Source organism: Lithobates pipiens, unplaced genomic scaffold, assembly GCF_037356315.1.
Source record: "Lithobates pipiens isolate NorthernLeopardFrog02 unplaced genomic scaffold, aLitPip1_a1.2 Scaffold_28, whole genome shotgun sequence".
NCBI classification, from domain to species: Eukaryota; Metazoa; Chordata; class Amphibia; order Anura; family Ranidae; genus Lithobates; species Lithobates pipiens.
Genome location: NW_027507789.1, coordinates 19168488 through 19191103, shown reverse-complemented (window position 1 = coordinate 19191103; position 22616 = coordinate 19168488). Strand labels below are relative to the sequence as shown.

Sequence of the window (22616 nt, the reverse complement as noted above, 5' to 3'; positions counted from 1 at the left end):
CTGCACTAAGGTGACAATGATGGGCACTGATAAGGTGGTACTGATGGGCACTGATAGGTGGCATTGGTGGGCACTGATAGGTGGCATTGGTGGGCACTAATAGGTGGCAGTGATGGGCACTGATAAGGTGGCACTGATGGGCACTAATAGGTGGCATTGGTGGGCACTAATAGGTGGCAGTGATGGGCACTAATAGGTGGCATTGGTGGGCACTGAGAGGTGCCACTGAATTGGACTAATAGGTGGCAGTGATGGGCACTGGTAGGTGGCACTGATTGTCACCACTGGTGGGCATTGATAGGTGGCACTGGCAGGCACATAACATGCCGTACCTCTTCGGGACCGATGTCCCTGCAAGCAGAAGCCGGTGATCGTCTTTTTTTTTTCTTCTCTTCTGCGTGAGAAGAAAAAAAAAAGTTTACTGATCCTCTGTTTACATCACATTATCAGCTGTCATTGGCTGATAGCTGATCACGTGGTAAGGGGCCGGGATCAACTCCGATCACCCGAGTCTCATTGACTCGGGTGATCAAAGCGCGCATCCCCGTCAGGGGGGCGTGGCGAGGCTGCAAAGGGGAGGACCTAAATAGACGCACTGCCAGCAAAGCAGATCTGCGCTGTAGCCGTCATTCGTCTATAGCGCCGATCTGAAGCAGTTCTTTAAAACATATAGTAATACGTCGCGTTTTTGTGCCCTAAAAGTAACTTTTGTGTATTTATTCAATTATGGGGATTCATAAACAGTTGCGCAAATATCGTGTGACATAAAAAAATTGGAAGTATCACTATTTTATTCTCGAGTCTGGGGTTCCATTTACGTAAAATCTATTATGTGGGTGGAGTCATCTTCAGGCCTAAAATTAGATTTTAAATGTGTGCGCAGAAAAAAAAAACTGCAAATAGGGTGCAGAAGGTTAAACAGAAATAATAAAAGACTTTTGGTGGGATATTTAACACTTTCTAAAGGAGAAAAATAAGATCTACACAAACTACTTCTTTTAGTTGAACATTTGCACCAATCAGGGAAGCTCTGCAGGAAGTACTACACTCCTCCCCCTTGCAAACGTCAGCAGAGGGGGCCGGGCTGAGGCGGCTCTGTGTCATGTGACTAGCCTGACGTACGCGAGCCGGGCTGGCAGTAATGCGCACGCGCGGTACCAAGCGATAGCGGCGGCGACGCGCACAGGAGCGGGCACGCAGGCTGGGAGAAGCTTGTACACCGGAACCTTAGAAGTCTTCTCGTCCCGGGCGGAAGGATTTAGAGGACGGATCGCGGAGATGGGCTTCGAGTGGCCGTGGCAGTACAACTTCCCCCCTTTCTACACGTGAGGAGCTGTCATAACATTGGTGATAAGGGGGGTCCCCCGCCCTGTGTGATTGGGGGGTGTCTGAGGAGCCCGTTTTGGGGGAGTTCTTCCTGTGTGATCCTCTGTCCGGGTCTGATACAGGGAAGGTGGATTGGCCGCCCTTCTTATTGTAGTTTGGAATGGTCATCACTTGTCAGATTTGTGTCTCTGAGGAGATTTCACTTCCTGTTTCAGAGACACCACAGGAAGTTTGTGACATGACGAGTGATGGGGTGGAGCTGTGGTAGATAGAAGTGTGTTGGGGTAGTTGGAAGTGTGGCTTGGTAGATAAAGGTGAGGCGGGTTAGGTGGAAAAGTTTCTTGGTAGATACAGGTGAGGCAGGGTAAGAGGAAGCATTGCTTGGTAGAGGCGGGGTAGGTGGAAGCATGTCTTGGTAGATAAAGATGTGGTGGCATAGGTGGTAATTGTTGCTTGGTAGGTGGTATTGAGGCGGGGTAAGTGGCTTGGTAGATAGAGGTGAGGTTGGGTGGAAGCATTTCTTGGTAGATGGAGGTGGGGTAGGTGGAAGCGTTGCTTGGTACATAAAGATTTGGTGGGGTAGGTGGAACTGTGGCTTGGTAGATAAAGGTTAGGCGAGGTAGGTGATTTGGTGGGGTAAGTGGAAGCGTTGCTTGGCGCATGAATGTGTGGTGGGGTAAGTGGAAGCGTTGCTTGGCGCATGAATGTGTGGTGGGGTAAGTGGAAGCGTTGCTTGGTAGATGTAGGTGGAAGCGTTACTTGGCGCATGAAGGTGTGCTGGGGTAGGTGGAAGCATTGCTCGGTAGATAAAGGTGAGGTGGGGTAGGTGATGTGGTGGGGTAGGTGGAAGTGTTGCTGGGTAGGTGGAAGCGTTGCTTGGTACGTAAAGGTGAGGCGGGGTAGGGCATGGCTTGGTAGATAGAGGTGGGGTAGGTGGAAGCGTGGCTTGGTAGGTGTGGTTGGGTAGGTGGAAGCGTGGCTTGGTAGGTAGAGGTGGGGTAGGTGGCATGGTTTGGACAAGTTGTGGTGCATGGTAGGTGGTGGATAGGTGGGTATTGGCCACACATGAGGGTGTTGTGGAGGTTGGAAGCATTGAGTGGTAGGTAGGTGGAGGTGTGGTGAGTATTGGCCCTATAGGTGGATATGGGGCAGGTGGAAGCATTTTGTATGAGATCAATCTTTGCAGCAAAATGCCTTCTTGCTGTCATGATGGAGGTGTTGGCATGTCTTGGTTTACATTGGCGCTCGGTGGTCTTGTACTCGGACATCCTAGTGCTTCAAGTTTCCACCTATGATGGCCTTCAGGCAGCTCTTGGTCACCTCCTGGCCAGGATGATAAATAAAGGGCCGATCTTGTTTATCACCAAAGCCGAGTATTTTATTTGTAGTTAAGAGTCTCGAGTGGCACCAGATCTCAATATCCCTCCAAAGAGTAGAGGAAATTGCCGTGACAAGAATCGTACGGGTTATCACCCACGTGTCTGCGGTGATATCGGCAGTCCAGGTTGCTCGGCAGCATTTAGGACCCTTCAGAACTTTCTGCTGTCAGAGTAGGAATCTTTGGACTTGGTTTCCCAGTGTGTAGGTAGAGGCAGCCATGAATGGTGGACAACTCGGGACAGGCCTTTGCGGGGTTTTCCTATGGCAGGGATGGTGAACCTCGGCACCCCGGATGTTTTGGAACTACATTTCCCATGATGCTCAACTACACTGCAGGGTGCAGGAGCATCATGGGAAATGTAGTTTCAAAACATCCGGGGTGCCAAGGTTCACCATCACTGTCCTATGGCTTCTCCAACCAGTTAGAATCACTAGGTGTGGTCACCACTGCATATCTGGAACACTGTAGCTGTACGCTTCAATGTCTGGAACCAATGTTATTCAATGCCGGCAAGCTTGGAGACATGGTGGAAGCAGTAAGTTATTCCAGGTATTAAGAGTTGGTGTATCCGTATCCTTTTGGTCAAGGCAAGAGAAGTGTCCTCAACCGCAAAGGTAGCATCAGATACCTGTGATTGATAGGCCTTGTATGGGCCGAGGAGCATCTCCTATCCCTTTCTCTGGTGCTTTGGAGTCTTCTTTAACGGAAGTGGGTTGAGGCCAAACTTGGACTATAAATCAGGAAATCAATCTTTCAGATAGCAGGCTGGTGAGACGGCTCTGAGATATCTTTACCTCTGAACAGGGGAGGACTAACAACTCATGAGGCCCCCGGGCAATAGGAGATTATGGGGCCCCCAAGCAATCAGAGATTGAGGACACACACGTACACGCACACACACACATGTACTGGAGAGGTGGGGCAGCTATGATCTCGGGATTTTTTGACAAAAAGGATGTCGGTAAGGGACATTTCAGAGACAGATATAAAAAAACACAGATTTTTACATACTGTCCCTGGTTTTACTGAGGCTGGCAACCCTGATGGGGCCCCCGGGCAGTGCCCGAGTGGCCAAATGGTCAGTCCGCCCCTGCCTCTGAGGGACAATGCCAACATAATTGTTCTACAGACCTGGTATCTAGGGATCCTTGCACGCTCACACAGATATTTTCCTCTTCTTCCAATCTCTGGTTGTGTAATGGACCATTTGGAAACGGATGACCGTTGTCTTTATTACACACTCCTAGTCCAAGAGACCTCCTCTGCTCTGCAGGTTTTCATTCCTAATGACAAAAGGTTGGAATCCGCAACAAAGTTTGTCGATATCCCTGCAATGTACAGAGATCACCCAGAGGGGTATGGGGGCTTTTATATATATTTTTTTAAGACATCCGCAGTGAATTCTTTATACAAGAATGAAAAATGAAATTACTTGTATTTTTATATTTTTTAACCTTTTTTTTTGTTTGTGTGTTTTTTTTTTTTTTTCTTAACATAGGTTGCAGCCTAATGTTGACACCAGACAGAAGCAGCTTTCAGCATGGAGTTCCTTGGTTCTGTCTTTCTGCCGGCACAATAAGCTTTACACAATGGACGTGATGGAAATACAAGAAAGTCCTTTGTTTAACAACAAGAAAATCCAGCGTATCCTTTCTGCCTGCTGGAAATCATTACAGCAAGCGCATTTTTGGTTTGTCATTTTTGGCAAAAAAAACTTCAACTGTCACGGCATGGCGATTTTATTTTACAGCAGCCTGGAGTGGGATGAACTCCGGGCAGATATACATGATGCAAATGAATGCACTTGTGTGATGATTAATACTTCATTAAATATATGTTTAAAGTGGCTTTAAGTATAAATCAACAGAGTCGCGCTACATATAAATTGTTTAAAAAAAAAATGAAATACAATGAATAAAGTACACCTGGAATGATGACAAAAATATTAAAGCACTCTTCTTTAACAGGTTCCAGACCGCCTTCTGCACATTTACTGCGGCAAGACAGCCTGGCTGCGCGAAATGACGTACCTGCATGTTTTTTTTTTTTTCGTGCAGTAGCCGCTGGGGGGACGTGTGCCACCAGAGGCACGATTGCCCGCTGATTGGATAGAGGGGGAGCCAATCGGCGGGCTTGGCAGAGCTGATGTCCGCTAGGCCACCCGCGATCTTTCCCAGGAGAGGCAGAATGGCGATCTGCCTCTCCGTCAGTGATGGCGAACCTTGGCACCCAGATGTTCTGGAATTACATTTCCCAAGATGCTCATGCACTCTTCAGTGTAGTTGCGCATCATGGGAAATGTATTTAAAAAAAATCTGGGGTGCCAAGGTTCGCCATCACTGGCCTATGTAAACCAGGCAGACCCCCCCCCCACCAAAAACACACACACACACAGTTACCATGCACCCCCTAGGGACACGCTTAACCCTTTGATCTCCCCTGGTGTTAACTCCTTCCCAGCCAGTGTCATTGGTACAGTGACTGCATAATTTTAACTGATCACTCTTAGTGTCACTGGTCCCCAGATAAGTGTCAGGTGACTGATTTGACCCTCACTAAAAATCGCTGATCACCACCATTACTAGGAAAAAAACAAAAAATAATTTTGGTTGTTTTATAGCAGAAAGTAAAAAATATTCGTGCAATTGTAAGTTAAAGTAAGTCATTGCGAATCACAAAAAATGGCCTGGTCAGGAAGGGGGTAAAACCTTCCCCGGGGCTGAAGTGGTTAAACGTTCATTCAGAGCTCCAGCACCCCAAGTGAATAAAAAAAACTCCTTAAGTTAGCTTCCAAGGAGTTTTTTCATTTGGGGTGCTGGAGCTCTGAATGAACTTTTAAAGAATATTGCTTTAATATTCTGTTCACTATTTCTTGTGGACTATTCATTGTATTGCATTTTTATTTTTTTTAAACAATTTATATGTAGCACGACTGATTTATATTTCCTTTGGGCCCTTTCACACATGCTGTCCGATCAGGACGATCTGTCCTTTTTTTTTTTTTTTTTTTTTTATTTATTTTTTTTTTTTTCAGGTGGACCTGATCAGACGCTCCATGCACCTCTATGGAGCGATGGATGTCAGCCGTGACATGTTCGCTGACATCTGGCGCTATTCGATCCGGCAAATTCAGAAGGATGGAAACCCTATTTTTCTATCCGAGGCTTTGACGGGTCTGTCTCTGCACAGTAAGCGGAAGGCCTGTCATACGCCTACTCGGCGGAGAGCAACGGGTCCATCCCCTGCTGAGCAAGTGGACTGACTCCTTGGGTAGACTGAAGATGTATAGTATATTAGGATGGATTGCATGGGTAGTCTGAAGATGAATGGTAGGTTTAGGATGGCCTCCATGGGTAGACTGAGTCTCTTCAGCTATGTGTTTTTTTTTTTTTTTGTTTTTTTTTTTTTATCTTGGCAGGTGCTTATTGGATGAAATTTTGTAGGACAAGTAAAAGTAGAATTGGGGTGCTTTCACACTGCCACTGCTGCGCTTCGGCCACATCGCAGATGCAGAGCCGTATACCCGCTGTTTTCCATAGACTTCTATTATGTCCCACGGTTTTGGTACACCTTCAGAAAATGCACCCAAACCGCAGGCCATAATAGAAGTCTATGAGAGAGTGCGGCTAACCCATGGGTACGCGACACTGTGGCCAGAGCGCAGTGGGTCAGTGTGAAGCCACCCTTAAACTGCTGGGTGGGTTTTTGCCTCCTTGTGTAAGGATGCACAGCATGTTCATCTTGCCTTGTCCGTTGCTGTGCCGCTACTTTCAGCTCCCCAGGCATTCACTTAAGCCATTCGGTAGACACTGTTGCTATAACTCCTGCACATGCACACAGGTGTTACACTGCCCCCAGCATACCGGAATCTAGCAGATCCAGGCAATGAGCCCAGTGTGTACATTGTTTGAAGAATGCTCCGTACAGTGTGCACACAAAATAAAGCCTTTTGGCAGGAAAAAGTAATGCAGTAAAACTCTGATGGTTGATGATTAAAAGAGGCACATCTAAGTATGCAGGCATCCGGGGGAAAGCTGTCCACATAGGCCATCCTCCGCAACGCCATCCCTTCCACACTGCGCTCCACGAGCACTTCAAGCCTTGTCTTCAGATCACTCTACTGCAGAGCAGTCTTTCTGGTCACAATTGCAGACTGACAGCGGTGAGAGCCAGTGGTGAGGAGGACGGTCTATGTGGACAGCTTTACCCCGCATGCCTGCGTACTTAGATGTGCCTCTTTTAATCATCAACCATGTGAATTTCTAAATGTTGTACCTTCATTAAATGTAACCATGTTGCTACACTTAGAGGCGCCTCTCTTCTCTATTATACTCTGGAGCTCCTGCAGGATTTGACTTATAATCCCCTTGTGGAGGCTTCTATTTGTGGATGGACATTTTATGGTTACACAACCCGGTCACATTGCTATAATCTTTTTTTTTTTTTTTTTTTTTTTTTGATATGGACCATAAACTGAAGCACTTATGAATAAATGGCTGTGGAACGAATCATCTGAGTTTCCTTGTGCTTAAGTCTGCTTTAAATATTTAAAGCACAGGAAGCACGTGTGAACGTTTTAGCAGATTTTTTTGGCGAAAAAAATAGTTAATTATTTTTATGTTTCATCTTTTTTTTTTTAATGTGGCCCATTTTTGTTATGGCTATCCTTGACCTCTCGTACAGGAAAGTTACCCCTGGAGTCCGTTCAGGTGATTTTAGAAGAACTTAGGAAAAAAGGTAAGTGCATATATGACACGAATGTGGCAGCACAATGATAGTGAGTCTCCAAGACCGGGGCCAGGAGCCCGTCGACCAATCACGGGTAGCTGACAGACCGGGAACTGGTCTGCGCTGCCAACCCCGCGCTACTGCTAGTGCCAGTCCTTCTCTTTCCACCTTCACCACGCCTTCAGTTATTCTCTCCCTCTCCGGTGCTGTGAACAGAAAAGAGCGAGAGGTAGCACAGCCCGAGATGGAGGGCGGGGGAGGAGCTGGCCTGCGTAAACTGTTTATGCTTCAGTTTATGAATAGAGCAGAGGCTGCAGAGAAAGGTACAGGGGACTCTCTAACGAACAACTACCCAGCCCTCACTGGCATGTATGCAGAGCACTCACTACCCAGCCCCCACTGGCATGTATGCAGAGCACCCAGCCCTCACTGGCATGTATGCAGAGCACCCAGCCCTCACTGGCACACGCTCCTATCTATGTATACACAGGGCACACACAGTACCCAACCCTCAGTGACACCTCTCATCATGGAGCCCCCTAGAGACTGCAGAGCCGGTAAGGTCCTTCAGATGGCTTTGAGCTGCAGGCAGCCCCCCATTTGTGTGTGTCCCCCATATTGAGCCTGTTTGCTGTGTTGCCCACCTCTTAAAGCGTTTGTTTGCCAAAGACTTCATATTCCTGGTATGTGCCTGTTGTACCATGTACTTGTGCAAGGCAGTCTACTGCTCTTTGTATCGCTTCCTTTCTGTGAAATCCCTGGTATTCCTGCTAGTCCCTCTGCTTTTCTATTAAAAACTGAGAACAGAGGGAATGTGATGACGTATAAAAAAGGGAAAAAAACACGATATTATGTTTTGCCTTTCATTTCTATTTTAAACCGAATGGGTTGTTTTACAATCACTTTAAAGGGGTCATAACACCTTAATGCATTAAAGCAGAGTTCCAATAAAAAAAAAAAAATAATAATAATTAAAAGTCAGCAGCTACAAATATTGCAGCTGCTGACTTTTAATAATCAGACACTTACCTGTCCCAGGGTCCAGCGATGCGGGGGATCGAAGTCCCGCTCATCACCCCCTCCTCTCTGCGGTGTCGGCATTGTCACTGTGGGCCCCGTCTGTGGCTTCACAGCTGGGCATGCACTGAGCATGTGCGAGTTGCGCTGTGACTGCTGCCCGGGCAATCATCTGGGACCTGTCATGTGTCCCAGATGATTGCTGAGAGGGAGTGGAGAGAGGTGATCTCCGTTCCGGCGCCCCGGGAATAAGTGGGAACTGGAATCCTCTAAAAAAAGAGGGTTTCTGCTCACCCCCAAAAATGTCAGGGGGGTCACTTTCCCTTAAAGCGGAAGTTCCATTTTTGGGTGGAACTCCGCTTTAAAGTGAAAAAGCATTTGTGCTGCGGCTATCCCCAGAGCCCCCCCCCCCCCTTTTTTTATTTATTTGTTTTTTCTTACCTAAGCCCATTCATTCCAGTGTGGTGGATGAGCCCAGCAGCTCCATTCACTGTCCCGGGTCCTAGTTGGAAAGACTGATAGCAGCAGGAGCCATTGGCTCCCGCTGCTGTCAATAAAATCCAGTGACACGGGAGCTGGGGGCGTGGCCGAGTACTGCTGTCTGTTAACGGACGCAGCAGCAGGACTCGGGAGCGCGCCCGCATGAGTGCCCCAATGGAATGTGGCGCTCTGTGGGGTCATATGAGGAGGAGGAGCCAGGGGCGCCGCCGGGGGACCCCAGAAATGGAGGATCGGGGCCACTCTGTGCAAAACCCTTGGACAGAGGAGGTAAGTATAACATTATTATTTTTTTTAAATAAAAAAGAACAGTCTTTACAATCACTGGACTTCCTGTGTCCCTCAATGGATGAGAAGAGCGGATTTTTGCAATCCCTGTCCAAATAAATCCTTTTTTTATCTATTGCGGGACATGGGGGTCTAACCCCCTGTGTTTTTTTTTTTTTTTAATCATGCTCTTGGTGCCGCTTTGCTATAAAGCTGAGGTATGTTAGGAGCAGGAAGGGGTTATACCTGCACTGGATTTGTTTTTTGGCCCGTGTACAATCCTTAGGTAACAACAATGTCTGGGCAATGCCCAGGGAAAAACCAAAGCCTACTTACCACCAGCTCGCAGACAACCAAATTAACCTGTCTAACAGTATGCGTTAAAAACAGGGGTTTAGTCCGCACGCATTTGCAAATGCATGCGTGAGCCGCAGAGCCACGTCAAGGCACCCTGGTATCTGTGGTCCTAACACTAACATATAAGTGTCCCCACAGTGGAGGCACATGCATTCTGATGGTTAGATGAGAGCAGGTGGACTGAAGGGGAGCCACCCCTCCTTAAAGGTACAGGAGCACACCAAACACCCAGCAAGTGTACACTCCCCCTGTAGGCGGCACTATTACGCAAAGATTTAGGACTTCCCAGGTCCCTACATGGACTCCAAAAAAGGGGTTTTCTAGAGAGTACAAATTTCCTAGTATGCCAATAATTACCTGCTGTAGCCTATTAAACTGAGGCCTAAGACCATTTTTAAATTTGCGTCTTTCTGCCAGGGCACATAAAAAATGTGCTATATGGTGTGTAATATATTATATTTTGTATGTATAGACATAGTTGCTGTGTCTGAAAATCACATCTTTTTCATTTTCAGGTAACCTGGAGTGGTTGGATAAAAACAAAACCAGGTTCTTGATCATGTGGAGGAGACCAGATGAGTGGGGGAAGGTCATTTACAGCTGGGTTAGTGTTCTCTGTGTTCATCTCCTACACCAGGGGGTCTCAAACTGGCGGCCATACAGCTGTTGCAGAACTACAAGTCCCATCATGCCTCTGCCTGTGGGAGTCATGCTTGTAACGGTGTAGTGTCACATTTTGCTGCCTATCACAGGATGCTGCGGAAGTGACGTTGCCGGCAGAAATTGCGTACTGCGCATGCGCGATGCGTTCCAAACACTCGCGCCGTGCGTTCCAACATAGTTTCGGCAATACAGTTCAGCGGAACCATCACATAATGTTACGGAAGTGATGTTACAACACAAACACTGGGCCGTTCGTTACAACACTAATACTTCCCTTGTTACCTAGTAGGTTTTGCATTGCTGGGACTTGTAGTGCCTATCCTGAGCTACATGCTTCAATGTTCAGTGTCCTCATCCTTATCCCCGAGCTTCAATGTTCAGTGTCCATCCTTATCCCCGTGCTTCAATGTTCAGTGTCCTCATCCCTATCCGTGAGCTTCAATGTTCAGTGTCCTCATCCCTATCCCCCTGCTTCAATGTTCAGTGTCCTCATCCTTATCCCCGAACTTCAATGTTCAGTGTCCTCATCCCTATCCCCATGCTTCAATGTTCAGTGTCCTCATCCTTATCCCCGAGCTTCAATGTTCAGTGTCCTCATCCTTATCCCCGAGCTTCAATGTTCAGTGTCCTCATGCTTATCCCCGAGCTTCAATGTTCAGTGTCCTCATCCCTATCCCCCTGCTTCAATGTTCAGTGTCCTCATCCCTATCCCCGAGCTTCAATGTTCAGTGTCCTCATCCTTATCCCCAAGCTTCAATGTTCAGTGTCCTCATGCTTATCCCCGAGCTTCAATGTTCAGTGTCCTCATCCCTATCCGCAAGCTTCAATGTTCAGTGTCCTCATCCCTATCCGCGAGCTTCAATGTTCAGTGTCCTCATCCTTATCCCCCTGCTTCGATAAGGACACTGAACATCGAAGCACGGGGATAAGGATGAGGACACTGAACATTGAAGCTCGCGGATAGGGATGAGGACACTGAACATTGAAGCACGGGGATAAGGATGGACACTGAACATTGAAGCTCGGGGATAAGGATGAGGACACTGAACATTGAAGCATGGGGATAGGGATGAGGACACTGAACATTGAAGCATGGGGATAGGGATGAGGACACTGAACATTGAAGCAGGGGGATAGGGATGAGGACACTGAACATTGAAGCATGGGGATAGGGATGAGGACACTGAACATTGAAGCACGGGGATAAGGATGGACACTGAACATTGAAGCTCGGGGATAAGGATGAGGACACTGAACATTGAAGCATGGGGATAGGGATGAGGACACTGAACATTGAAGCACGGGGATAGGGATGAGGACACTGAACATTGAAGCACGGGGATAAGGATGGACACTGAACATTGAAGCTCGGGGATAAGGATGAGGACACTGAACATTGAAGCATGGGGATAGGGATGAGGACACTGAACATTGAAGCATGGGGATAGGGATGAGGACACTGAACATTGAAGCAGGGGGATAGGGATGAGGACACTGAACATTGAAGCTCGAGGATAGGGATGAGGACACTGAACATTGAAGCACGGGGATAAGGATGGACACTGAACATTGAAGCTCGGGGATAAGGATGAGGACACTGAACATTGAAGCATGGGGATAGGGATGAGGACACTGAACATTGAAGCATGGGGATAGGGATGAGGACACTGAACATTGAAGCAGGGGGATAGGGATGAGGACACTGAACATTGAAGCAGGGGGATAGGGATGAGGACACTGAACATTGAAGCAGGGGGATAGGGATGAGGACACTGAACATTGAAGCACGGGGATAAGGATGGACACTGAACATTGAAGCTCGGGGATAAGGATGAGGACACTGAACATTGAAGCAGGGGGATAGGGATGAGGACACTGAACATTGAAGCATGTAGCTCAGGATAGGCACTACAAGTCCCAGCAATGCAAAACCTACTAGGTAACAAGGGAAGTATTAGTGTTGTAACGAACGGCCCAGTGTTTGTGTTGTGTGTAACATCACTTCCGTAACATTTATGTGATGGTTTCGCTGAACTGTATTGCCGAAACTATGTTGGAACGCACGGCGCGAGTGTTTGGAACGCATCGCGCATGCGCAGTACGCAACAACGTCACTTCCGCAGCATCCTGTGATAGGCAGCAAAATGTGACACTACAACGGTCAGCCTTGCAAGTGCCTCATGGGACTTGTAGTTTTGCAACAGCTGGAGGGCCATCACCTTTCCTGTCTGTGTTCATTCCCTACACTTCACCACACTCACACAGGACTTTTCAAAATGCACCCCACCTGCAGCGCAGTGATGTGCAGAGTCCCAAAGGATTTGAAGGGATTGCATTTTTTTTGTGTTGTGAAAGCGGCCTGTGATTTATAGCACACGCTTATTATTTTTTTTTCCAGTATATGCAGCATATCGGTCATGTTTTCTAATATATTTTACATTCTTCTGAAAGCTACACTGGTAAAGTCAAGTAAATCCGCCAGTTCAAGTTTTTTGACCATTTCCTGACCAACCTGCTCTAGAGATGTGTAACGGGAAAAATTAAAAATTGCATCAGATGTTCTGCTCTCACTATATATATTCTATGCTTTCTCCCCCAGGTATCGAAAAATGGAATGACCAATTCCGTGTTTACTCTCTATGAGCTGATGAATGGCGATGACACAGAAGGAGAAGGTAAGGATGCTGCTTTTTGTTTTGTTTTTCTCTGTTTGACATCCAGGCATTTTGGTTTTATTTAACATAAGAATGTCATACAAACCCATCAACTTTTTAATACCTCGAGTCATATCCGGGCTCACAAATGTCCCTTAACCACTTAAAGACCGAGCCTCTTTTTGAGATTTGTTGTTAAATTTTTTTTTTGCTAGAAAATTACTTAAAAACCCCCAAACATAAGTTTTTTTTTTTTCCCCTAAAACCCTAGAGAATAAAATGGAGGTCGTTTCAATACTTTCTGTTACACCGTATTTGCGCCGCAGTCTTACAAGAGCGCTTTTTTTTTTTTTTTGTAAAAAAATACATTTTTTTTGAATAAAAAAAAAAGACAACAGTAAAGTTAGCCCAATTTTTTTTATATTGTGAAAGATAATGTTGCGCCGAGTAAATTGGATACCTAATTTTGGTGACAAACTTTTAAATCTCCATAGGCGACGTTTAAAAAAATTCTACAGGTTGCATGTTTTGCGTTAGAGGAGGTCTAGGGCTAGAATTATTGCTCTCGCTCTACCGATTGCGGCGATACCTCATGTGTGGTTTGAACACTGTTTTCAAACACTACTCACGTATACGTTCACTTCTGCATGCGAGCTTGGCGGGACGGGGCACGTTTAAAAATTATTTTTTTCCTTATTTTACCTTTTTATTTTTACACTGTTCTTTAAAAAAAAAGAAAAAAAATGTCACTTTTATTCCTATTACAAGGAATGTTAACATCCCTTGTAATAGAAAAAAAAAGCATGACAGGACCTCTTAAATATGAGATGTTGGGTCAAAAAGACCTCAGATCTCATATTTACACTAAAATGCAATACAAATTTTTATTTTTTTTCATTGGGGAAAAAAAAGCCCCTTTTTAAGAGCTATGGGTGGAAGTGACCTTTTTTGATGTCGCTTCCGCCCTGCAATGGTATGGAGACGGGTGGGGGGGGGGACCATCTTCCTCTCACTCATCTCCATGCCATAGAGGAGAAAGGATCCAATCGCCTCCTCCGCTGCCGAGGGCTCCGGTAAGTGGCGGAGGGCACCAGAGCGTGGTGGGAGCGCCGATAAAAGTGATCTTGCAGTGAATCTGCCGCAGAGACCACTATTATCAGAAACCGGACCGCTGTGCCAAACAATAGGATACCAGGGTTATGGCAGCTAGCTGCTGCCATAACAACGATATCGCCCTTCAAAGTTAGGACGTATCTCGGCGTGCGGTGGTCCGGAAGTGGTTATGATTGAGTATTGTAGATCGGAGTAACAGCCAGGCAGCTAACCTTTTTTTTTTTTTTTAGTAGAATGCAAAGAAATAAAAGTGCCAGTAAAGGCTGAAGGTTGTGTTGTTGTTTTAATTTTTTTATTTTTTTTGTGTGCATTAAAGCAAAAGTAAAATCTTCCTCTTTTTTATTGTGACTATAGTAAGGGTTACCTGTAGGTACTGTAGATATTCATGGTATTTTGGTGAATAAGCGCACCTGTTAGTGTGTGAAACGCATCTACCATTTGAACTGTTTGTAACACTTGGGATGTACGTTCATTAAATAAGAAATTTGATGGGTCTTGGAGTGCAGCCATTTCTTCAGTATTGATCGTATGCGGAGGCGAGCCGAGGCGGGCACCCGTGATATCATTAGGTTTCCTGTCTCACCTGGAGCAGCGAGTTCTTTTGCTTGGATATTGGAGCATGTGCACTGAAGGAACAGCCCACTCATGCCGTTTCTTCAGGACCCGTGCAGTGACCCCCATGCGCGGGAGTGACGTCATCGTGGGTCCAGCTAATTACAGTGCCGGAGCTCGCGAACCCGGAAGTGACTACAGGAAAGATGTCAGCCGTTAAGTAGGTAAGTATTTCATAATGAGCTGGTATGCGATCCATACCAGCTCATAGCTTTTGTCTAGCAGGTTTTTTTTATTTTAGGAGGTTTAAAGTAGAAAATCTGGGTGCAGCTTACCTTCCCCCTCCCCCTTATACTTACCTGTCGAAACAGCTCTCTGCACGGTGGGCAGCATAGCTGCTCGCTTTCTTGGTCTCTTCTCTTATTGGCCCCTGCTGCTGTCAGTCACAGCCAGTGAGCAGGGGGCGGGGCCGAGTTGCACTTTGTGTCAATGGGGACACAGAGCACGCCTTAGGAGCAAGTGTGCACGAGTGCCCTGCATAACCAGGACTTGCTATGGGAGCATTTAGCAGTGGGGAGGAGTGCTAGCAGGGGATTCCAGAAGTGGTGGATCAGAGCTGCTCTATGCAAACCCATGGGGTGCAGCACAGAAGGTTTTACCTTCATGTATAGAATTATGACCTTAAAGCGGGAGTTCCGCCGTTTTGTTGTTTTTTTTTTTTTTTTTTTTTGTTTTTTTTTTATATATAAAGGCCAGCAGCTACAAATACTGCAGCTGCTGACTTTTAAAATAAGGACACTTACCCGCCCAACGCGCCCGCGATGTCGGCACCCCGAAGCCGATCTCTCGATCGTCTCTCGGGTGCTGCCGCCGCCATCTTGGGTATGGGAATCAGGAAGTGGAGCCTTGCGGCTTAATTTCCCGGTTCCCTACTGTGCATGCGCGAGTCGCGCTGTGCAATAAGGATGGTCCCCGCTGTCTCTGGGATCCGTGTGTTTCCCAGCAGGCAGCGGGGGACTTTCGGAAAGGGGCGTAGATTCTGCGGATATCTATGCCGGAAGTGGGTGCAGATACCTGTACTGTACAGGTACCTGCACCCCCCCTCCCCCCTGAAAGGTGCTAATTATGGCGCCGGAGGGGGGGAGGGTTCCAATGAGCAGAAGCTCCACTTTAATCCTTTAAAACCACTTTAAATCTGGGGGGGAGGAGGGGGGTGTGCAGTCCTGATTTATATTGATTGATTGATTATGCTCCGTTGCTTTGTTTTCTAATACACGTGTCTTATTTGTTACTCAGAATTCCATGGTCTGGATGAATCCATGCTCATGAAATCCCTGGAAGCCCTTCAGTTGGATCACAAAGCAGAGATCTTCACATTAAATGACAGCAAAGGTGTGAAGTTCTTTGGATAAATCTTACACACCTGTTTCTCGGTGGCATTAGCTGTCCTAATAATGCAGGATTTCATTTTTACACACCTTTTTAAGAATTGAAATCGGCTATCGGCTACATGATTGGTGGAAGCTGACAACCATTTTGGGACTGTTTCGGTAGAATATAACTGTAGATACGTTAAGGGGTGTCTCTGTGTGTATATATAAATAATATAATATCTTGAGCTCAAGCGAGATTAGACTTTCCCCAACAAAACTTTTTTGGGTATGTACAGAATAAATCAGGTTTTTTTTTTTTTTAAAGTTGTTTGTAATTCATTGGAGGAATTGCATAAATGTGACCAGTCATTACAGATTCACATAAAACCAGAGTGTGGATTGATTGTCAGATAATCTGAAACTGATACTGATACTCAGTTACAGCGTTATAAACCCAAAACTGTAATATATTGTAGCTTACCAATCATTCAATGTGGTGGCTGCGTTTTTTTTTTTTTTTTTTTTTTTTTTTTCTTCCTTTTTCACCTGCCCTATTTCTTCTGGAAGCGATTAGCAGCTTGAGACCTCAGGCACTTTGGCCCCTTTGACACTGGGGCGGTGCGGGCTTCTGGCGCCGCTATTATTAGCAGTGCTTTACCGTCGGTATGCGGCCGCTAGCAGGGTGGTTTTAACCCCTGCTAGTGGCCGAAAAAGGGTTAAAACCGCCCGCTTTGCCGGCGGTATAGCCGCGCTGCCCCATTGATTTTCAATGGGTAGGAGCGGTGAACTTCACCGATCCTTCACCGATCCAAAGATGCGGCTAGCAAGACTTTTTTCACCGTCTTGCTAGCGCACTGCTCCAGTGTGAAAGCTGCCGATTTTTTTCAGGCGCTATTTTTTAGCGCTGTAGCGCCTGAAAACCGCCCCAGTGTGAAAGGGGGCCCTTTGTGTGTGCCCAGATATGATCAGGTAATTGCTGGCTATCCCAAAAGTAATAAAACGTAACGTTTACTGCACTGTCTCTTTTTTAAATAGTAAACAGCAGCCAACACAGCAAAAGAACAATTGGAAACAACGAAAATGGATAAATAAAAGTGCAGCGCTAACATGCAATTTCAGAGTGAATTAAAAGTTAAGTGGTGATGATCAATAGATCTGAAAAAAACTTAGATGACAAAAACAATATGTGAAATAGAACCCCTAAAGCTCCATAATACTTAGTACATAAATCAACAATACAAATAGACAGTGTAGAAAAAAAGTGAACGTGATATCCACAGTAAAGAAGCTCAAACATGTGAATGAGTCCCAGTCCATGTCATGGCATCATTGTAAGAAAATAGATATAGAAAGGTTGCAAGTACATAATCCACCACCAATTGGTTAAAGGCTTACCGGAGGATTTGGATTCACAGGCATGCACCTAATGAGTCAACCAAGCTTATGGTGAGACACACCAAGGGATGTAGGTATCCATATATCGAAGACCTCTGGCTGGGAGTCTGCTATTCCTATGGTCTTACCAATAGCTCTCCAGATTGGTAACCCACAAAATGGTCTAACGAGGAGCAGGATGAATGTACTCTACTCATTCACATCATATTTAGATACAACAGGAAACAAATAAATCAAGTACGGCGCTGTCACATCCTATCCAGTTCCTCCAGAATACCTCTGCACAATATATATTGCTTGTTACATCCACTCTGGGTGTTGCTGCTCTTATTAAAGTCCACTGGGTGGCAGACAAACCTAAAAAGCACAGAGAAACAGAGCGCACACCAGCCGTAGTGCATTAAAGTTTATTTAACTCAGTAAAAGGTTAAAAAAGCCAGGTATGTCACTCACAAACATCCGTTGAGTAGTAGCATTGGTATTTACAGCCTCCACTGTTGCCTCCTTCCCCGATTTTAGGCTCCCTGCAGTAGCTAGCAATACGGATGGTTAAGTACTCGGTTCGCTTGCTGGCTGCAGGTACACTCTCTCTCCACGCCTCACACGCACGGACCTGCCGGCTCTGGATGACGTCACTCGCAACGGGGGGGCGGATCTCTCAACGTGTGTACTGACTCTGACGCTGGCTATAACTGTTCCCAGGGAACAGTTATAGCCAGCGTCAGAGTCAGTACACACGTTGAGAGATCCGCCCCCCCGTTGCGAGTGACGTCATCCAGAGCCGGCAGGTCCGTGCGTGTGAGGCGTGGAGAGAGAGTGTACCTGCAGCCAGCAAGCGAACCGAGTACTTAACCATCCGTATTGCTAGCTACTGCAGGGAGCCTAAAATCGGGGAAGGAGGCAACAGTGGAGGCTGTAAATACCAATGCTACTACTCAACGGATGTTTGTGAGTGACATACCTGGCTTTTTTAACCTTTTACTGAGTTAAATAAACTTTAATGCACTAGGGCTGGTGTGCGCTCTGTTTCTCTGTGCTTTTTACATCATATTTAGAATCTTGTCAGTCTTTTTGTATCTTTGAATGGATCCATTTGGAGGGATTGCACGTCATGTCTGAGTTTTGAGGTGTCCATAATTGAAAACTTGAGACGGCAGCTGCACTGGAAAGGTCTTGGGTGGTGTTGGGAGCTCAACCCAGTCCTCAAGTACCCCGAACAGGCCATGTTTTGAGACTTTCCCTTAAGATGAAATAGCTGTCCAAAATACCAAGCCATTGACTCTGATTTAAAGCACCTGTGCAAGATAAGTTAAACCTACAAACATGACCTGTTGGTGGGGGTACTTAAGAACTGAGGTTGCATACCACTCCTGTAAAGGACCGAAGACTAGAACCAGCTCTGGTGGAAGCTCTCGGCTTATTCTCTCGCTTAAGACTGGTGTGTGTGTATACCATAACTAGGAACTAAATTAGGGCTGAAACAATTAAGCGATTAATCGATTATGAAATTAATCGATTTACTATTTTCATAATCGGCCAGTAACATAATGGGGTTAAAAAACTAAAATGAGCCCTTTATAGTGCAAATAATCGCTACTGTAAATATTACTCACTGTTCTACAGTAAAAAATGAACCTCTTACAGTAGTGATCTTTTTTTTTTTTACTATAAAGAGCTCATTTTAGTTTTTTTAACCCCATTATGTTACTAAACGTCTTAAACTTGGTTCACATCTATGTTTTTATTGGTGCTTTTTTTTTGCAGAAATGCACTACAGTTCATTTACATGGTTTCCTATGGGACACGTTCACAATTGAAAGGGTCGGGGACTTTTAATGTAAAATGGTGCTTTATTGGTTCAATAGACTTCAATGGAGAAGCTGCAGAAAAGCATGTAATGTGTTTTTGCAGCAATTTGTTTTTTAACCACTTGCCGCCCGCCCTATAACAAATTGACGGTGGCAAAGTGGTTGCATAATCCTGACCGGACGTCATATGACGTGATCAGGATTATGAGCCGCTGCGCGCATTGCAGCAATTGTTGTTGCGGGGTGTCAGTCTGACACCCGGAAACTACGATCTCGGTAAAGAGTCTCCGACGGAGACTCTTTACCACGCGATCAGCCGTGTCCAATCACGGCTGATCACAGTGTAAATAGGAAAAGCCGGTGATCGGCTTTTCCTCACTCACGAGTAGAGGAGAGCCGATCGGCTGCTCCTCTGACGGGGGGGGTCTGTGCTGATCAATTATCAGCACAGCCCCCCCCCGAGGATGCCCACACTGGACCACCAGGGATGCCCAGGACAAGGTATGCCACCCTAGACCACCAGGGATTCCAGTCAGTGCCCACAATGGGCATCACTGATTGGCATCCATTAGTACAATATATTAGAATACAATGCCGCCTATCAGTTCCCATCTGTGCCGCCTATCAGTGCCTACCCATGCCCACCTGTGCCGACTAACCCATGCCACCTATCCGTGCCACCTATCAGCACCACATATCGGTGTCCATCAATGCCACCCCATCGGTGCCGCCTTATTGCCCATCAGTGAAGGAGAAAACGTACTTATTTGCAAAGTTTTGAAACTGAATCAAAATTTTTGGTATTTTTTAATTTGTTTAGCAAAAAATAAAAACCGCAGAGGTGATCAAATACCACCAAAATAAAGCTCTATTTGTGGGAAAAAAATGATAAAAATTTCATTTGGGTACAGTGTAGCATGACTGCACAATTGTCATTCAAAATGCGACAGCGCTGAAAGCTCAAAATTGGTCTGGGCAGGAAGGTGTTTAAGTGCCTGGTATTGAAGTGGTTAATCTGCCCAAAAAAAAAATGGAAATTGCAGTAAAATCACGTGTGTAAAAATCTAAACACACAGCAAAAACAGATCAAAAGCAAACTGCATAGGTGAGCACCGAGCCTTATGCTGGCCACACCGATCAATTTTCAGATGAGAATATTCAGACGAAAAATCTTTGTAAATTCTCTGAATGAAAGAATTTGTTTGAAATTTTCACTTGTATTTAACATTCTGTTTTTAAAATGAATGTAATTTCGAAACGAAAACCACAAACACTGTCGGAAAATTCCTTTGACTAAGAAGTTTTCTATTTCCAAATTTTCCCGTCACTGTGGTTGTAAATGAATGTCAATTTGACAACTAATCGATTATGAAAATCGTTCGTTGCAGCCCTAAACTAAATGTCCTTTTATTTTTGAGATTAATAGTAGACAACTGACTCCTCAGGGGCAGGTTTGTCCAGAAGGGTTGGGAGAGATTCAGCATCAGAGTCTTAGAAGCTTATGGTTTAACCACTTGCAGACAGGCTCACGCCGATATACGTCGGCAGTGGCACATTCCCACGAATCACCGTATCGGTACATCTTCCCCTTTAAGAGCCGCCGGATGCTCAGTCAGTACTATCCCCACACATGTAACCCCTTCCTAGCCAGTGACGTTTATACAGTAATCAGTGCACTTTTTATAGCGCTGATTGCTGTATAAATGTCAATGGTCCCAAAAATGCGTCAAAAGCGTTCGATCTGTCCACCGCAATGTCACAGTACCACTAAAAATTGCAGATCACCGCCATTACTAAAAAAAAAAAAAAAATAGATCTTTCTCAGAGTTTGTAGACGCTATAACTTTTGCGCAAAGTAATCAAACGCTTATTGCCAGCAAAAGAAAGCTCTATTTGTGTGGGTGGGGGGGAATGTCAATTTTGTTTGGGTACAAGATTGCATGATCGCGCAATTGTCAGTTAAAGTGACGCTGTACTGTATCCCAAAAAATGGCCTGGTCATTAAGCAGCCAAATCTTCTTCCGGTCTGTATGCGGTTAAAGACTGCAGGCAGATCTGATACAGTAAGGTGTGTGCTTATGGCCTCTGCTTTCAGAGATTGCAAACATCCTATGCTATTTAAAGCGGGAGTAAACCCAGTTTTAAAAAAAACACTTACATTCCCGGCATGCCGGAAATGCTAACGTTCACATTGGTTGTGCTCTCAACCAAACTTTCAAACCATCCAATGGCTGGTTTCATAACTGATCACATGTGCAGCATTATGGCAGTTGAAGAATCATTAGAAGCCAAGATGGCGGCTTCCTTGACTGAAAACAATAGAAGGGTTTACTTCCACTTTACAAGCATAGACTCTAAAAAAAGAGGGCAATATGATTGACAGACATTGGCTGCATAGTGGGCATGCTGCAGCCATTTGTGAAATATGAGCTGAGGGCACCTGGTACAGCCACACTGTGTCTAATGAGACATGTGGCAATGTAGCTTAGAGTATGAGTCAAGGCCTCAGGTACTTGCAAAACCCAACTGCTGGTAGTCCACATGGGTGGAGGTGATCAAGATACTGTAGGCAGGCAACAAGAACAGAGTCCCACATAGCTCTTTGCAAAGCGGGTGCATTTGCATGGAATCGCCGACTCAGCCCTGAAAGGCGGTGACCACAGCATGCCCAACACTCCTCCCAGATGACCGCACTCAGTCCTTCGGTGTTCACCTCTTCTGCAGTAAAACCGACATAAAAATTCAAAGGCTCCCAGCTTTGAAAATACCAAAAAGGTAGCTCCCAATGCTCAGCCTACTACAGCGAGCCTTTGAAGAAAGGGCCAGTGAAGAGGCAAGGACAGTGGCTCTGGGCCTGGAAAGTGCTCCGCGGCTAACTTATTACCAGGATGGGGCCTGGATAATGCCCAATGTGGAACCAGGTGTCCAAAAGGTCACTTTCAGGCTAGAACCACAAGGTCCAGGTATGGCACTCCAAAAGCTGGCTTGAGGTTGACCCAAGTAGCGGTCAGTTGTAGAGACCACCTGAAGCAGCGATGTAGCTAAAATACTAGCAAAAACAAACAGACTTTTTCTAGTAAATCTGAAGAAAAGAAACATATTATACATGGACTTTAGCAAATAAAAAAATAAAATAAAAAAAAGCTTGCTGATAGGAGGTTCTGGTTCTCAACCTCAGTCCTCAATTATTTTGGCCTACAATTTTTTTTTGCCAGTGTTCAATCCTTCTGCAGGCGGTGGTATAACCTGACCGTTAATGACTTCCTGTGTCCCTCAGGGGAGGAGAAAAATGTTTTTTTTTTTATTAATTCTTGTAATTGGAGTTCAGGTTTCTTGGTAGGTGTGCTCAGTTTACTTACACCAGTAACTGGTCTTGCTGTGAAGACCCAAATCCGTTAAATAAACTGTGTCTGTTCTTTGCTGGTTTTGGATGGTTAGAGTTAATAAAGCAAAATACTTCGGCGCATAACTACAAATATCAGTA

At 45.6% G+C, this 22616-nt stretch overlaps 1 protein-coding gene across 1 annotated transcript; it reads left to right on the top strand.

Annotated features, from left to right (window-relative positions):
• Nucleotides 1-1156: 1156 nt before the first annotated feature.
• On the top strand, nucleotides 1157-16940 carry VPS25 (vacuolar protein sorting 25 homolog). The gene is made up of 6 exons (XM_077458821.1): nucleotides 1157-1325; nucleotides 4206-4351; nucleotides 7391-7444; nucleotides 10090-10178; nucleotides 12837-12912; nucleotides 15853-16940. Exons 1-6 carry the CDS (start codon nucleotides 1279-1281, stop codon nucleotides 15966-15968), a joined length of 528 nt encoding a protein of 175 aa, XP_077314947.1. The 5' UTR covers nucleotides 1157-1278; the 3' UTR covers nucleotides 15969-16940.
• Nucleotides 16941-22616: the final 5676 nt, after the last annotated feature.

Excerpts from the sequence above, each read along its gene's own strand:
- VPS25 (XM_077458821.1), top strand. The coding sequence starts at position 1,279 with ATGGGCTTCGAGTGGCCGTGGCAGTACAACTTCCCCCCTTTCTACAC. Across the intron at positions 7,445-10,089 it reads AGAAGAACTTAGGAAAAAAG|GTAACCTGGAGTGGTTGGAT; the intron begins GTAAGTGCATAT and ends TTTCATTTTCAG. Across the intron at positions 12,913-15,852 it reads CGATGACACAGAAGGAGAAG|AATTCCATGGTCTGGATGAA; the intron begins GTAAGGATGCTG and ends TTTGTTACTCAG.